This window comes from Typopeltis vanoorti, chromosome 20 (assembly GCF_054136105.1).
Source record: "Typopeltis vanoorti isolate ZY-2024b chromosome 20, IOZ_Tvanoo_1.0, whole genome shotgun sequence".
Taxonomy (NCBI): Eukaryota; Metazoa; Arthropoda; class Arachnida; order Uropygi; family Thelyphonidae; genus Typopeltis; species Typopeltis vanoorti.
The window spans coordinates 110155041-110174024 of NC_143568.1; the positions used below are offsets into that span (position 1 = coordinate 110155041).

Consider the following 18984-nt stretch of genomic DNA (forward strand, 5'->3'; position numbering starts at 1 on the left):
AAAAGTTATTACTGTGGTCTTATGTGTTCTTTTAATAATTATACTATACCATAGGTACCTCTAAAAATAAAAATGGAGTTATGTTTGAAACAACTATTATTATTATTATGGGTATCTCCATAGAGTTAGTAGACTCATCGCAGGAGACCCAAACTATCAAAACAATATCTATCATATCATTTCTTTAATTTCATTTACACACGAAAAACTCACAACTGAGCAATGTATTCCACTCATTCACCACGCTCCAGGCAAAAATCTCGTTCTCAACACTTTTCCTTAATTTTCAGGGATGACCTCTTATTCTTCCATCACTATCACACAGCTGAAATATTTCCCCTGCATCAATCTTATAAAACCTTTTAGTAATTTAAATGTTTCTATCATATCCCCTCTTCTCTGCCTATCAACCAACTTCTTCCTTCCACAAGCTCTCAATCTATCAATGTAGGGAGCATTTTTTACATCACTCACCAACTTAATGAACCCTCTCCACACCCTCCTCATCTCCAAGGTATCCAGGTGACCAGACTTGAGCACAGTAATCCAAATGTGGAAGCATCAATGCCTTATAAAGGGGAATAATAACCTTTTTATCTTTGGATGTTAGTGTGTACTTCAATAACCAAGTAATCCTATGTTCATTCTTGGACACCTTAGTAATGTGTCCTCTGAACTTCATCTCCCTATCCACCAACACCCCAAGTCCCCAGCCTCATCAGTCTCTTGGAGTACCAGTCCATCAATGTAGTACACAGCTGGTAATCCTTAAATCCAAAATGCATAACTTTACACTTTTTCACATTGAACTGATATCCATTACCTTTTGCAAGCTTATTTAAATCATCCTGCAAACTCTCAACATCAGCTTGATTTTTTATTGTGCTGCCCAACTTTTCATCATTAGCAAACAACTGAATATCTTCCTTCAAGCCATTTCCTATATCATTTATGTACAAATTAAACAATAATGGCTCAAGCACAGAGCCCTGAGGTGCACCACTGGTCACCTCACCCTGGGCTCTGTTCCTCCATACACTACTTTCTGGTATCTCTCCATGAACCATTTTCTTATCCGTATCACCAGTTTAGTATCCATCCCTCCATCTGCTCTAATTTGCAGAACAGCATTCCATGGGGTATCCTGTGAAAAGCCTTAGCAAAATCCAGTAGTATCACTGTGTAGCCATTTCCCTTGTCCAACTCAGATATTATTATAAAAAGTTGATAAATTGCTAAGGCAGGATCGACCTTTAACAAAACCATGTTGGCCCCTATAGAGTATCATATTCTGATCCACCCATTCTTGAATTCTGTCCTTAACAAACTTTTCCAATACTTTTACCACCACTCCTGAGATGGTGAATGGTATGTAATTAACTACTGCAGTCTTAGAGCCACCTTTATGCAAAGGAACCACTATGCCTTCCTTCCACTCCCTAGGGAACATACCCGAGTTCAAACTTAAGTTAAATAAGTAAAAGGCGTTGACAATTCCTTTGCACATTCATTCAGTACCCGAGCTGATATTCCATCTAAACCAACAGCAGTGTTTGCATTTAAATTCTGCAATATATTAAATACCTATGATTTCATTACTTCAATTCTCACATTAGTTATTGCTACAGGTACAGAGATATCCTCACTTGGGTGGTAGACTTTTGAAAAGTGATCACTCAGTAACTTGACTATTACATCTGATTTTGTCACCGCAATACCATCAGCACCCACTAAAGTTATCCTTCCGAAGTCATTCTTCCTTTTACTTGCCACATAGCAGAAGAACTCTTTGGGATTACCCTTGATCTCATTGGCTAAGGTCTTCTTATAATCTGATTTAACTTTTCTTACTATGCTGGTAACCTTCCTAGCTTGAGCCTTGTATTGCTCATGGGTGTACTGATCGCCTTTCTCCTTGTAAATTCTCCATAACATTTTTTTTTTTTTTTCAGATCAAGCTTGATACTACTACTACTCAACCATCTAGCACCTACCTTGTTTGTCTTCCTGACCATAAGAATACATTCTGATATTGCCTTCCTCAGATACCTTCCTCAGATATATATCAATACCACATGATCGCTCTCACTAATTGGAGGTAACGAGGACACCTTACTTTTGCATATGTCCTCTGAACCAATGACCAGGTCCAACACTCTCACACCACGAGTCCCTTCAGTTATGTGCTGTTTCAAGTAATTATCTCTTAGAAGGTGTATGAATTCCATTTCCTTTTTGCCTCGTGATATTTCCTCCTTCCAATTGATATCACCATAATTAAAATCCCACACAGTAACACTAACCCTGCACTCATTGCACTAATTTGCTGATGCATGAAATCAATATCACCCACTGGCCTATAGCAGCAACTAGCTGCATATTTGTTGCGTTGGTCACTATTTCACACCAGACCGCCTCAAATGAACTATCATTCACATGTCTGTCCTCTTGATATACTACTTTCTTTGGCTGCAACTCATCGGCTATCATCAACAGTATTCCTCCCCCCCTTTCCATCTTCTCTATCCTCCCTGAAAATACTGTACCCATCACATTCAATTTCAGTAACCACATCTTCTGCTGGCAGCCAAGTTTCACTAATGCCTACAACTTTTGGTGAGATTGCACTGACTAATTCCAAAAATTCTTACCTCTTATTTCGAATGCTTCTTGCATTAGTATACAAAAATTGCAGATTTCCTTTAGTTTTTGTACTAGTTTTAGAACTATACGTGCCACTAATTTTGGTAGTCCCATGCCGATTTTTATCCACTCCATTCTGCTGTAAAATTCGATGTAGCTTGGAAATACCAAAGCGCTTTACATCGATTTTTACAGATGTCAAGTCTCATGAGAATATTACAAAAATAACCTTGTTTGTCTCTATATGTTTTAGGCTAAATATTATTGTAAACAACCCTATGTGAATTGACTTTACTTACTGCTTTAACAGAAATTTCTAGAATGTCAAAAACAAAGGCAATGCTTTGCCACCGGAACTTTGTATAATAGCTCTATGTACGGGCATAAAGTTGTTTACGATTTTAGTGTGTGTATGAGAAAGTTGCTTATGAGCTCTGCACATAAACACCTTCAAAGTTAGTGTCAAAGAGATTGGCAAGTTTCAGACAAGTTCTGCTGCCTGACAAGATAGGATTAAAAGAGTGCATGGAGGAGGAGAAGAAAGAATGGGTCGGCCTTAACCAAAGATCAAGGAGTCATGTCGAACTCTTTGGGGGTTACAACCCTTCATGCAAGATCCTGGAGAGCGGGAAATAAAAAGTGACTGAGCCGAACATCGGGAGTTATCGTCGGCAGTTAGAGGCAGAAGAGTCGGCAGTTAGAACCAGAGAGGTCGACAGTTAGTCATCGGTAGTTAAAGGCAGAAATATCAGCAGTAGGATCCAGAGGATCGGACGTTACGGCGAACCCAAACCAGAGGAGAAGCCAGATGGGAGAAATGGCAGTGTAAATACCCGAGCTAAGTGTCGGTTGGAAGTCCTTTAGCCGCAGGAGATCAGCCGAAACCAATACCACAGATTGCAGTCCAAAGCCCGCGAATTTCCCGACGAGATGTCGCTGAAGCAAAACATTCCAGAAGGAAGCATAAGACCCGAGATGAAAGAAAAGGCATAGGGACTTTAGTGAAAAATTGGATGAGTGTGCAACACAGAGCCTCTGTAAGTCTGGTCCATATTTTGTTGTGCATTCCTTTTGTAATCTAGGAGAAACGTTATAGATGGACTGATAAGAAATAGTAATAAGAAGTGTCTATAAGAGAGTCCTCTGACTTATTATTAATTGGAATATCATTTGTGAGATAACTTGGCATAGCTAGCTAACCTGTTTGTGAGCAAAAATTAAGAGTTTCAATAATTTGATTTAATAAGCAGAGAAGTAATTGAGTAATTATATTGAATAGTTGTTTAGTATTGAAAGGGAAAGTTTGTTTCTTTATGCTAAAAGTCTAATGGATAGGTAGAGAGAGTAACCTCCTTATTGTTTAATTAATGTACTTTGTTATTAATGTAAATAAATGTGTTTTATTTGTATGTCAATAGAGTGCGGTCTGATCTTTTAATTTACAATGCACTGCTCCTAAATAAAATCGAACTTGTGAGCGGGAAATAACTAAGGCATTAAAAGTGTAGTTTAAGTACTTGAGAAACCACGACTGTTTATGTAAACTTTATTGAAGGAATTTATGCTAGTAAGAGAGAGATCTATCGGATGCATTACTGAGTCTTATGCCGATATAGAAATACTGGTGGTGCAGTCTCAACAAATAAATTTTCCAGTGTTCATAAGCATATGACTAGTAAATGCGAAAGGTGGATAAACATAGTACGCAATAGAATAAGTAAGAAAGGTTTACAAAAGCAAAAGCGCACTGGTAATTAGAATAAAGATGTTACAATAGTGCGGTAACCAAGCAGGCTCATAAATAGCAATTAATAGCCACCATTATACTGCTATGAGTTCAAATTGTGTTCTTATGGCTGGTTTGTCTGTTTTGTGGGATGAAAACTTGAGTTTCTGGGAGAAAAACCCTTCTGCCTTCATATGAGGATGACTAACTGGATAAATGCACATACTTTTTTTGCAGTAAGAGTAAATTATTTCCATGTCTAAAATAATTAATATTTGACAAAACTGACAAAATTATGTATTTTCAACAAAAGTTCTGACAATATAGCAACTGTTTCACATTCACTTTATTCAAGAACAGTACCATTGGAAATAGCACTGTTTATGTTCATAGTAGTACTGTCGCTGAATTACTCTAGAGAACCAGCTATGGAACATCATGAACAGGGAACAGAGATCCTTGCTATAACAATGTGAAAATTGAATCCAGTCTTATGTTGTGCAGTTCTGCTTTGTAGAAATTATTACATGACACCTCCAAGAAGTTCAAGTTTTCAACCCACAGGATTTGGATGTTCTACAAAACATCTTTTGGATGTTTTGTAGAACATCCAAAAGCTGTGATGTTCTACAATTTTGAACATCACAGCTTTTGAACATCATAAAGCTGTGATGTTTTGAACATCACAGCTTTATGAAAACATGATATTTCTCATACAAAGTTGAAATCAGTTAATATTTTAAAGTTTGCTTTCTTTTAACTATTTTGGGATTTCATTACTAGGTGTGAATTTTGAAACATTAAAACAATATCAGAATTGCTATATTTATTTAATTTTTTCTCCTTTTGTAGATAGTATGCCCATTTAGAACAGGTGAAGTTACTGTACAAGGGTATAACACGATTCTCAGTCTTGCTCATCTACAAAATGTTGCTGATGTTGTGATTTTGTATGAGAATGATCAACTTCAGAGAGTCTGTACTCAGAGGCTTGGAATCAGGGATGTTTCTCTACAACACCTAAATCATATAATTAGCCAACAGATGGCTTGTTTGTTAATGCCAAGTCAAAATACGTGTGGACTTACATCAGAGCTAGGTATATATATATGTTATATAATTTGCCTTAATAATAATAATAATCTAACATCTTTTATTCCCTTATAGGGAGTAGGCAAAATCTTTTAATCCTATCTGGGTTTAGGAGACTAAGTGAGCAGTTCAATCTCCACCAGTAGCCAATCAGAGATAGCTGGCCCATGACAATCACTAATTGTAGGGGCCACCAATGAAGAGACAGGCAAACAAGTACTGCCATCTCTTGGCACCTAACCTTAACAGGATATGTTACAGTCTGAAATAATATGAGTTCTATGGTCAATTTTCTTGAGTTTCCAGGACGAAAAGTCCGAGTTTGCAGGAAAAAAAACCTGCTTGCCTGTGTCAGAGATCGACTAACTCGGGAACCAGTCAAAGAAAGGCTTAGAAAAAGTTCCTCCAGTTGGTGACTAGACTTGAACTATAAGTCTGTCTTCAGGCAGCTTAGCACAGAGGATGCATGTACCACTTCCACTGAGCTACACAGACCTCTATAATTTGCCTTATAAATTCCATAATCAGATTTCAGTCACGATCATTTAGTTATATAGGACGATATAATTTGAAGACTTCAATTCTGATATAGTATATGTTATTGGTCATTAATAAAAGTCAAAGATACATAAAAAGTGACCTCTGCAGGGCTTATTAGGAATGTACAGGGAGTTCAGCCGAGCCTCTGACCCAAATGCCCAATTCTTATCCTTTCTATAGTTCAGCTCATTATTAGGTGTCCATTACTAAGTGTAGATTTTGAACATGCTTATCAATTTGTTCAAAAATGTTATGAGCTTATAAGCAATCTTAAACATTTAAATCTTGAAGTAATGAAGAGATGCGAATAGAAAATCTGCCTCGATTTGGAAGAGAGACAATCTCTGTCTTATACATTTCTATTTGAACAAGTGGTGTCTTTCACCATTGTTTATAAACTCCTTTATATATATATATATATATATATATATATATATTATTATTAGAATGCTGGTTTAGTCTGTTTGTTGTCATATTTGTTAATTTTTAATGACTAAATGCTGAGGATTTAAAATCAGAACTTTAATAGAACAGGACTAGTTTCATCAGAAAGCCGACTTTGTCAGGGTAACAGCATAAAAATATGTAAAATGGAAAGACCATAAAAGCATTGCATTTCCAGTACAACGTAACATGACATTTAACTATAATTAAAGTTTAACTGGGAAACTGAGTTCTAGTTGAAACGTCACGCACATGCGTGCATGTGAATTTGTGTGCGCGCCAATATTGAATGGCAGAACTATGAGAGTCTGACAAACTGCAACTTAGGCTGCTATTCATGTGGGAGGCATCAAGAACTATTTCTTTAGATTCCAGTATTCGTCTCTCGAGTTTGTCATAACATTTGTGAACATTGGTTGTTAAATTCCAGTCTATTTGATGTTGGAGGCCTTCAACATTGGTGTTTCCAAAAACAATATATGGCTGGACAAGACATTGGCCCAAATTCTGTTGTCAGAAATGTCTATGGTGTCCTTCTAAGTGGAGAGGGATTGATTTTTCAGTCTGACCATAATACGGTTTACTGCAATCACAAACAATTTTGTAGACACCAGGAAACTGAAGATTGCAGTGTTTCTCTTTTGGAGGGCTTAAAATAGACTGGAGTTTGGGTAAAGTAGTGCTGAGAGACAATGAACTAAACACCTCCAAAGTACCTTCAAAACAAAATGGATGCTCTGAGAAAAATATAAACAGACTTCTTTTTCACCGTCGCCATCAACCACCAAATGAGGATACAACTAATTTCAAAGCCTACATCTCCTTACCTTATTTTAGTTCTCTCTCCCCAAAACTGGCAAAAATCTTAAAGAAATACAATAGATTTTCAGTATGAAATTCTCTTTCATACTGAAAATCTGTTTTCTCTAAATGTAGCACAAATAATAATGGAAAACTGTTTTCCAGTATTTCAATGTGTGATAGAAGAGATATGGCAGAAACAGAATGTCAGTGACTGAACTGAATCTGTGAGAGATAGGGATGATCTGGATAGCATCAAGCATTTTCAAGGAGGTTTTTATTGGGTTTTATGTGCAAATGATATTCTAAGGTATGGCAGAATTTGGATTTATACAGTATTGGAAATTAGAAGCATGAGGTTGAGGCTGTCCTTTGAAACATTGTGAATTGTATTGACTGTTCACGATGGGGGGGGGGGGATTTTTCTTATTACATTTATTAAGTAAACTTACTGGATAGCTGAGATTATTAAAAATTCTGCACGCTTCCTCACAGAGATCAAAGATGCAGTTTTGTAGCCTATTAATCTTCTGGTTGGCTTTGACATTGTCTGTTTACAATTTATAAACATCTCTTTTTCAGAGCTCTTTGTTTTTTGTATGTGGATGTTCCTACTGATGTAATTGAATTTGTCATGCATTCAGGTTAGCTGGAAGAATAAGATCTATAAACAAATTGAAGGCATGTCTTACTCAGCTACTGTTTAAATGATCCAGAGTGATATCTCATTTTCCACCATTCATACTGAACCTTCCTTTCTGGGTCTACTTAGAGGATATTTTTACTATCCTGCATCCTGATAATGAACTGATCCCATTCTTACAAAAAATTAACAATCTTCATCTGTGAATCACATTCACCATGAAAAAGGAGAGTGCTGGTACTCTTAATTAATAGCATTCAATCTCAAAAGCCTAAGTAAATTCTGCAAATATTTTGCAATGATTTTTATGCATGTTAACATACTGAATGCAAAACAGTTTAACTGGTGTATTTTTTAAAATTTAAAATATAGAGAGAAATTTCTCAAAAAAAAAAAAAAAAGTTAAAAGCACATTTAGCCACAAAAGCACAGTTAATTGAAAATCAATCTGTATTTTGGCTTATTGACATTTTGTGATATCTAATATTGATGGCAAAGTTCTATATCTTTGATAGTTAAAAAAAAAAAAAAAAAAAAAATCACGCATTTCACATTTCAAAAAGCAACAGCTCAATTTTTTTGGACAGTTTATTTCCACTTTCTTAGGGTAGTACAGAACAGAAACACTAATAAAAGGTTGTTTTCTGCATGTAATATTAAATTATAAGTAATGTAATTTTCCAATTTTCTTTAGGTGATCTTTTGGCTCAGTTGGTTCCTCATCCACAGTACAAACTGGTAACATTGCGATCTGTTCCTCAAGAATCTTTAACATCTATGAATTATAGTTCTTACAGCTGGCAGAGTTTATTACGGACTCTTAGAAGAATGATGCTATTTGGAAGTGTTGTAGATGAGGGTATGTACATATTTTGAAGAGCATATATGAAATGTCATAGAAAAACTTTCATTTAATAATGGAAATTTTGTGACATTAGAGTTACTGAAACTGACTGATCCACACCTACCCTTATCCTTTGAGTTAATGGTTGAACAGTTGGGTTGTGACAGTCATTATACTATTTTGTTTGGTTTTTTGTCTCTGTTTAAAAAAGAAAAAAAAATTGATAAATACATAAATGTCTTACAGCTGACGATTTGGGAGTGACTTAGTCAAGCCATTTATGCCTTGACTAAGTCATAAATGGCTTAGCGTTGAGATGCATTGCCTTAAGGCAACTGAAAAAATATACCAGCCAAATCATTGCCAATCAAATAGCTTTGCTGTATAGTTTAGGTCATTCATTTTTTAATTAAAAAAAAAATTCTTCAAATCATGAAGTGACATTCACTCACAATTTCTAAATTCAGTAAATATTGAGACATTGTGTTGTTCATTAAATGTATTGAACTTCTACAAGTGTTTGCTTAATTTGGTGATTATGGCCAAAGCAGCCAAGGCTGTGACACCACTATCTCTGTTACTTGCGTTCACTGTGTGCTGCCTCTATATTACGCCAACTAACTCATCTTCAGTTAAAAAGCTTGACAGAGATTCCTTGCATCTGAGAAGTGTTAATAGCCAAGCTAACTGCAGACACAGTTACAATAGTTTCCCTCATTGATGGCATGCATACTTCTAGCTGGATGAAATAGAAGTATGGCAAGTATCAAAACATCTGGCATCTAGATAAACATATTATCCAGATACATACTGAATAAAGATTTCTTCTTTCAAATTCTAAGCTCACAACTGATTACTAGAGATACTATGATTTTTGCATAAATCATTGGTTTTGTTTGGCATCTTTAATTTGTGGGTCTTTAATTTTTTTTTTTTTTTCTAAAAGAAAAATTCCCGTTTTTCAGACTTTAACTTAAGTGAAAAAACATACTAATGAGTTAATAGTAAGATTTTCCACTAGGTTGAATAGGAACTCATACTTAATAAGAAATTATATTCATGTTTCATCTATATTTTATCCTAGCATAAACAAATAAAGGTGGTGCATTTGATGGTTCGTGTATAAAAAGAGTGAACCAATTACTAGCAGTGGCCGAAGAGGATTAGCCTTTCCTGTGCTCTAATGAATTTTATTACCTGGCATAGCATTCTAATTTGCTTATTCAAAACCTGGATTGCAGTAAAACATGTTTGGACTCCAGAACGAATTCCTAGTTTTTGTTTTCATGATTTCTTTGCTATTAATTCTGAAAACAGAGTTTTGTCAGAGTTTTATCCTTAACATTTCTTTGTTGAGGCATAGTTTTAAAATGGTTATTCTGCATATTCATTATTGGATAGTATATTTGACTAATTTCTAATTGCTCGAATGCTTCTAGGCAACTAGCAGAAGCTTTTTGGATCTGCTTAATGAAAAAAACTGTAAAACCTATACTTTCTTTAAAAATCATTTTGCACTCCTCAGCTGTTTTCTTCTCAAAAAGTAGTTGTTTTTGTTTTTTTGGTCACCTCCTATCCATAAATGATTGTAAACCTATAGTATATAGTACCATGGGTGGACTAAGAGTATTTTTTATTTTATTTATTTCTTTATTTATATTTTTACATAATCCAAAAACTTGCTCTAGAGACATGACATGAACTTTTTTAATCCTCTCCAGTCCTCCAATAAGAAGGTCAATGGTATGATACTAGGAACAAAATTTATCTCTCACCTAAAGACATTCACAAACATTCATGTTTATGGTGGGATTCTAGCCTGTTGGTTGAAGAGCATGCAGGTGTGTTAACCACTTGGCTAGTATTTGTGCACATATTCACTCTGATGTTTCATATCAGAGAGTCCAATGTAGAATGTTCTCTTTTTGATATTTAGATAAAAATCTCTTTATCTTAGTCCTTCAGATTCATTTGTTGTCTCTTGTTGCTCTTCTGATGCCACTGATCACTTAAAACATTTTAATTTTCTTTAAATCATGATAAATATAGTACAAGTCTTCAGGAGTCTTTAACTTAATTGAATAGCTGCTGTGACAAATTCAGAATGTCACAAGTGATCTCTAAGAATGTCAGAGATCACTTGCACTGAATTTGAACATTGGATTAGCATGAGTTATTTAAATCATTACACATTTGGGTTATAATGATGTTTGCACATTGGGTGCGAGCATCAGTTGACTAATGTAATGAAATAGAAAAGACTAGAAGTTTTTACTGACTGTTTTATTACCAAAGGGAAAGTACTGCTTTTCTTCAAAAAACTGACTAAGAATGAAAGTTGAATAATATTGCTGCTTTACCTTAGTGAGAGTCCAAAAATAACTCAGCTTTCCACCAGAAAGCACATGCTTGCCTGTCTTTTGGGACAACAGAAATGTTATTCACCAGGACTGAAAGGGGTGACAATAAAATTATTAAGCTATGTAAAGACCTTAGGAAATTTAAAACAATGAAATAATCATGTTTATGCTGAGGAATAGCCATTCCTTTTGCATTATGACAATGCGAAGCCACACATGAGGATATTTTCACTTCAGTGGCTATCAAAGAGATCAAATTTGAAGTTGTGGAACATCCTTCCACAACTTCAAAAAACCTTATCAAGTTTGCAGTCCAGACTTGGCACCATTGCCCTTCTGATTGTATCCTAAATTGAGGAAACATTTCATTTTGACCTGTTTATTATTTTGAAAATGATGAAGAGGTAAGCATAAGTAAGATAATGGTTCTGAAAACAACCAGAACAGTTTTACTATGACAGTTCTGAAAACGTGTTACACACAGTGGAGAAAATGCATTGAAAAGGAGGAAGGTTATGTGGTTATGTTGATAAATGGTTTTGGAGTCCCTATGTTATTTTCATACAATATCTTTAATTTTTTTTTTTTATTTCAATAATATATATCTTTTTTGAGTGGGAAGCCATCACAGTGGAGGCATTTTAAAATGCCTCTACTTGTAGCAATTCATAGTGAAGCAGTTCATCATTCTTACTATGTAACATTGTCATGAATGTAATTTCACATGCCAACCTAACCTATATATTCTATAACTATAGAATGTTTTTTTTTACATATGCCAGAGAAGTAAAAAAATGTAATTCCTATCTGTTCTGATGATTATACAAGCAAAAGTTTATTTTTTTTTCTTCAATCTGAATACATAAAACATGTTAATATGGAAATTTCAAATTGCAAATTCTGTAGCCATAAAAAATAAATAAACATGAATTTGAAAATGTAATTAACAAGTTTTGTTTCAATATTTTTACTGTTAAAATTGCCATAAAATTTAAATAGTTGTTTATTTTACCACTTCATATCAATATAATAGGGAATTTGTTTCTGTATTTTTCTACTCAATCAAATTTTAAAAAGCCTTATCAAGTTTAGAAAAGCTTTGGGGATAATAAAGCTTTAAGTCCTATCTTTACAAATATGTAATCGATTTAATTTTTCCTCTCCAAAAATAGAGTACTTTCCTAAGAAAATTTTTTTGATTCAAGCAGTTTTATTATATAATTTCATATTTTATATCAAATGCTTTTTTTTTTCCAGTAGTGTCCACACCAGATAACTTTCAGAACTGTTTTTCTCATCCTCCTGTATGTCTTTCCAACCTACTAGTTTTAAGAGGAATGGATTCAGATATCACAGATCCATATGTGCTTCATAAACCCACATTTTCATATACCTGTTGGGTACCACCACGTAGTAGACTGCAAGTATGGACTCATCCAAAATCTGTTTTTGGATATGAAAAATTGGCACTGCTAGCTAGTAATGGTCAGTTCATTGTTTCTTATTTGGATCACATAATAAGTAAAGCATGGAAAATGTTATCTGTCAAAGCATATCTTCATCAGTATGTACGTTATGGCCTAAAAGAAGAGGACTTTATTGAGAGCTTTGCACGTATAGAACAAATAATTGCAAGTTATAGGCATTTAAAAATAACATGATGTTTGGAATATGTAAAATAACGATTTTAATCTTAAAATAAAAGTAATTCGTGATTTCTATATAATTTTGTGATCGGTAAGTGTCATTCTGAATACTTCATTTCTTTTTTCTTTTATTGTAACAGATTTAGATAACTGCATATCATTATTATTTTGCTAGAATGATGTTAATATTCTTATGATATATATCAAAGAATAATTTGTTATGATGAAAGCTTATCTGTACAGATTTTGGTACATGCATGTATAAGGGGTGGGAAATACCTCCCAAATTCTTTTACTCCATAATTGTGAAAATATTGAAATTTTCACTCTTGCATTAGTGAAACTTCCAATTCTTTTCTTTCTATATTCGTTGTTCTACTTCTCCAGTCTTTATCTTCCAGGTCACCATCAATAGGAAGGGGAGGAGGAAAGAAATCCTGGTTAGTCTTGGACTGTTTCATCATAATGGGCAGTTCTGAATGACAAAACAGGAAGTTGTTCTTCCCTGTAGTACAGGGACAGGTTCTAAAGCTTGCTTATGGTGTTGGTATGGCATTCAGGGTATCCCTTGTGTCATAATTTCAAGTGCAGCTGTTGGATCCTACTTCTTAATTTGTACTTTGGATCCGACACGTTAGTCACTATGATGTTCTTAAACAAAATTATAAGTTGCTAGTTGATTTCTAATTCAATATAGAGAAAATTTATATTTATAGACTGCGCCACTCTATATCTGAATTAGTTCAAGAATTGAAGAAAAACCAACTCACAACTATCCTCTCCTTTTAGGCGATGTTATTATATATACTGGCCGAGTATATTTAACTTACTTAATTTTCCTGCTTTGGTTCGAATATTTTATGAATGGTGCAGTAAAAGAGATTCAGGCAAAATACAACTTTTCATAAACATTTAATTTTAAAATCATAAATTTTACACTTAACTTCAAATCAGTAATTAAGATATCACAATCACTTCAGCTTCTCTGATAAGTACAATCAAACTCTGACAAGATAAATCTGTTATCTGTATATCACAGTCTTTTCATAGTTCCTTAAGTTCCAAATACAATAAAAATTGCAGTAATACCTCTTCATAAACAGACACTTTTAATTTTACGCTTCTTTTAATTCTCCGCGATAGTTACTGTTAACATCAGGGAATTCTAAGATGAAACTCGCACACTTCTCTGAACAGAAATATTAAAGTTGGAATAATCTTACCGTTAATCTTCTTCCTTCATCAACATACACACAAACACTTTTTATAACTGTAAGCACTTTTAACAATAAACAGCACCCATTAAAATAAATCTTCTAGCATTAACTGAATTAATTTACTGGCACAATACATATAATCAGATGTTCTTGTATGAAGCACTACTGATTACTCTTGAATTAGGGCAATACACAATAATTCTTTAACTTGGGGTTTTATATGTACAGATGTTCATTCCTCCAGCATTCAAATAATTCTTTAGGCACTATAATTCTAAACACCGCTATCATTAAACACAACCCTGTTGCCTCTATTTATTCTCTAGTTACTTCTTACTATGCTTCACGTTTCACTGTGTCCTTGAAAGGTCGGCCCTGAAAATAAATCTCAAGTAAAATATCGCTAGTCATTCAGTAGTCACTCAGTTATCTTCCGTTGCTTTATTTGTTATTCAGAAACTTATTAGCTAACTGCTTCTCAACTTGTAGACTTTATTTAGTTGCTTGAGTGACTTGCCGACTCGCTATTATCGCACTGTGATTGCCGAATGCCCGATTCCAACCTAATGCCAATCCTTCTCTCTCTCTCTCTAATAAATCTCTAATGCTCTAATCTCCTAATTAATTAACAATTCCAGTGTTCATCGCTTATATATCTGTTTTTCCTGCCTAAATTCTTCTCATGATCTCTTTAACTAATTCCTTTTCAGTAAACTTTCAGCTTTCTCCCCACGTTCTGTTCCAAAAACGTGCTCGTTCACTTACATACGTTTCCATGACAACAAAACAAAATATAATAAAATTGAGCTATTACATAACGTTAAACTTTACAAACAGGAATAAATAAGGAATATTTACATTTCAAATAATACGCAGTTAATTTATCAAATACAAATTCTTATAATATTAACATAGTAATAAATAAAATAGCTTAATAATATTTTATCACAGAGTTTTTCTACTATTAATACATACATTCTTGATTAAATAATTAAATATTAGATAAAATTAAAGGTAGTTATACGAATATTAAATTATAAACAACTGATTTACATTAAATAATATTTACAAATGTAGCCTTTGCCATGGTGGATTATGTTGGATTCTGAGGAGAGTATTAATAATTTAAATTTCTCTTCATTCAGAATCCAACACAGCCATTGCTTATTGAATAATGGGTGTCCATGTGTGGCTCCATGGTGGGTGGGTGAAAAGCTCTGGCACTGAATAATCCTCTCTTTGTTTGAGTATGAATTTTTCATCCTCATGTTTGTCAGGATCCTCAGCAAGCCCAGCTAAGTTCTGAAATTGATGCAACTTGATGAAATTGGTAAAAATAAGAAACACAAAACATCAGAGATACTACCTACAATTGTATTATCATTTCTTATAATACTTTTGACAGGTAAACTTCCTATTGGGAAAATGTCACCCATCTTCATCCAAATTGGTTCACAGAAGGGTTGGTGGGAATCTGTTAAATCTATTTTAAAAAAAATCTGTTCAAGAGATATTCTAGTTGAAATATCATTCCAAATCAGTGATTCTTTCATGTAAAATCGTTTGGGAATAGCAATTATGGTAATCCCCATTAAAAAAAAAAAGTTTCAGAAGAGTGCTATTGGAATGGGACTTCTTCAATGTTCCTGAAGAGATTTGCTCTGATTTAAAAGATCAAGGAGATATTTTAATTCAGAGTACCATAAGAAGAATCTTCATGTGGGATCATATAGCGATGAACCCACAGCCTTTTGTCTGAGAGCAGATATGCAACCACTTAGCCAACCAGGCCAACAAATGATCATGGATCTGCCAAAACAATGATGATATTAAAGCTCACCTGCAGAAGTATAAGTCAGTAAGCTTTGCATGCAGGTGACATATACTTAAGGTCTGGTGAAAATCATACATTACAGAATGACATAACAGAACAGAAGTTGCTGCAAAGGCAATACCTAAAACATCTAGTTGATTTCCATCTTTTCCTAAATCATTGTGCAATGCTGGATGCACAGCAGCCAAGAAAGCTCAGAACTGAATTCAGAATCTTAGCCCAGATATGATCCCACATTTAGGATCAGGTTTGAGATCCCATAGATAACTTTACCATCTTGTCATTCTTATAACATTAAGGGTCATAGAAAGATATTTGCTGTAAGCCATAGACAACCTTTTGTACTTGGATGCTTGCATATGGATACAGTTTCAAGGAGAATGGATAAAGAATGGCAATTTTTTGTATAGTCTGTAAGTAGTCATGAGGGTTTTTTTTTTTTTTTTTTGAAGGCTCTTTTTAGAACCTTGTAACCATTTGCAGACCATATATAAAAAAATTACTGAGTACAAGGACTATGTTCGTGCCACTATGGCCATTCAGAACTTGCTTTGGTGGACATCTACCGTAGGATATGCTGGAAGAAGGCTGCCTTACTCCACCATAGCAAATATAATCATGTGACCATTCCTGGAATCTGCATCACCTAAACCTCTCAAGAAATTTGGTTGAGGTGTAGGTAGTTCCTTAATAACTGCTTCAAATTTGAGAAACACTGATCCTCAGAATTTCAATCTAACAGCTAACACCCATTCTAGCCTATGAGGGGACATTATTTAGGAATTTCGGCTCACTGTTGGTTGCCATGCTTCAGTCTCACATATGTAGTGTAGTGCCTGTATCAGTTTGTACATCATATATCCTGATGATGGCAAATTGACTTTGAAATATTAGTTTACATTGTAATTTCCTTAAAAAATACCATTATGAACAGACAATGTATAAGCCTTGCTACTAGAATCATCGTTAGGCAGATAAAGGTTAAGGCTGTTGCTGAGAAGAAATAAGAAAAAATACTACAACAAGCTTCCCTTGATGCTCCAAGACTACTCTTCTGATCCTACAGTAATCTAAGATTATGAATAGCATCGTTTTTGGGGTAATTAAGGAACCTCCCCCTTCCCCAAATTATACTGTATTCCCAAGATTCACATGTTTCATTAAGAAAACCAGGCGTTTCTTTAAGGTCAGTGGTTGATTGCATTGTATGTCCACTCGTAAACTCTCTAAGAAACTTCCTAGCTTATTAATATTCATAATAAAGCCAACCTCTCATCTTAACACTATGGATTTTTAAAAACAAATTAGTGAACTTTGTCTAGGTCCATTTAATATAACCATCAGTTTCAATATAGTTTCCCTATATATTAACATACCTTTGAAAGAAAATGTAAATTTACTTAAGCAAGATTTTTCTACCAGAATCATCTGATTCTGTCATGCTTTCTGGATATTTTTACTGTTCAAGATATGTTATACCAAAATATAGAGAGGATGACTATGGGAAATCCTCTTTACCCCTGCACATATGAATTAATTTTTGGAACAGTATGACAGCATCTCCTCTGCAATGTTTTTCTACTGCCATTTGTTATAGATATGTCAATGATAATTTTGCAATTTGGACTGGTTCTTTATCAAATCTCTATACTTTTGCTACAGAGATTAATATAGTCCAGCCATGTATACAGTTGACTTTAGAAAAATAGGAAAATCTTCGATTGTCATTTCTAGATATCCCGATTCTTCAGCCTAATAGAGGACTTCAAATTTTAATATTTTTTTGGGAAAAAAAAAATTACAGGATACTATATCCATGAACAGTCCTAAAAAAAAAAGTGCTATTAAAACCCTAATTCACCATACCATGTGCTCTTTTTTGCTGAGGCTTTATCATATCAAGAATTCTTCTTCCATAGTCCTAAATGAACCATTGGGTCATTCATGGCTGGTAGGTAATACTCTTTGCTAGCCTCCTCCAGTCGTTTCGGTCTCTTGTTCTCGATGTTAGCATTTGTCCATTTTTTGATGTTATCAGTCCAATTTAATCGAGGTCGGCCTCTCCCTTGATCCTGGAATGATTCCTTTTAGTGATTGCTTTGGAATGCCATTAGCCCTCTCCACATGTCTGAACCATTTCATCTGTCTTCTTCTGATGAATGTCAGAATATTTTCCCTTTTCTCCTATCTATTGAATCAATCAGTTTTCAGACATTTTCATTGGTTTCGTGAGCGGTATAGGGAATTCTCAAAAGTCTTCTGTAAGTTTTCATTTCGAAAGACAGGAGTCTCCTCTCATCTTCCTTCAATAAAGTCCAGGCTTTGCAACCATACAAGAAGACAGAATTCATCAAGGTGTCAATTAGTCTGGTTGTAATTGCTATTCTGTTATCTCCCCACAATGGTTTTAACTTTTGTAGGGCCATGGTTGCATTAGCAATTTGGTATTTAATGTCAGTTTTGAACAACCATCTTGACTCAACGTGCTTCCTAGATAAGTGAACTTCTTTACATTCTCAGTTTGCTTATTGCCAATTTGTATCTTTAAGAATTCAATGTCTGATTTTGAGGTTATCATTGGTTTTGGTTTTTGTAGGTTTATATATAATCCATTTTTTTTTAATGCTCCGAAAACACAGCTGGTTATCTCTTGTAATTCTTCTTCACTTTCTGCCAGAAGATCGATATCGTCAGCAAAACGTAAGTTATTTATTCTTAGTCCGCCAACTACTATTCCAGTGTTATATTCATAAAGAGCTTCATCTATGACATATTCCAGAAAACAATTAAAAAGAAGAGGGGACAAAATGCATCCCTGTCTTACCCCCTGTTATTTTAATACTTCATCTTCATGACCCACTAAAATTTTTATGGCCAATAAGTAAAATAAAACAGATTCGAATGTTCATAGAGTTTTCATTTATTATTATTATAATAAAGAAGCATTTACTCTTATAAAAATATAAAGAAATTAAACTAAAGCCAAGTAATTTATTAATGAGAAGTGTGATGCTGTTGTTTGTTAACTAGAAACTTCACAGGTTTGGAAGAAAAGATGATAACTTTATTCTTAAATCCAGTTCGACTTCCAACTGGTTTCTATATTTATTTTTTTAGAAAAACCAGTGTTGAAAAGCCTGTTTCACACTTATAGGTTGTGACAAAAGGCATTAGAAATTTTATCACTTTTTCTG

At 34.2% G+C, this 18984-nt stretch overlaps 1 protein-coding gene across 2 annotated transcripts in view; it reads left to right on the forward strand.

Moving 5' to 3' along the window:
• Positions 1-12819, forward strand: part of LOC150095786 (tubulin delta chain-like) — a 35902-nt gene extending 23083 nt beyond the window's left edge. Inside the window, exons 4-6 of one of the 2 annotated variants that reach the window (XM_090410399.1) lie at positions 5222-5468; positions 8584-8748; positions 12351-12819. In XM_090410399.1, the coding sequence (XP_090266525.1) occupies positions 5222-5468; positions 8584-8748; positions 12351-12754 (816 nt within the window). In that variant the 3' untranslated portion in view covers positions 12755-12819. The remainder of the gene's footprint in view (positions 1-5221; positions 5469-8583; positions 8749-12350) is intronic. The other variant, XM_090410400.1, reaches the window with a different exon arrangement.
• The last annotated feature ends 6165 nt before the right edge of the window (positions 12820-18984 follow it).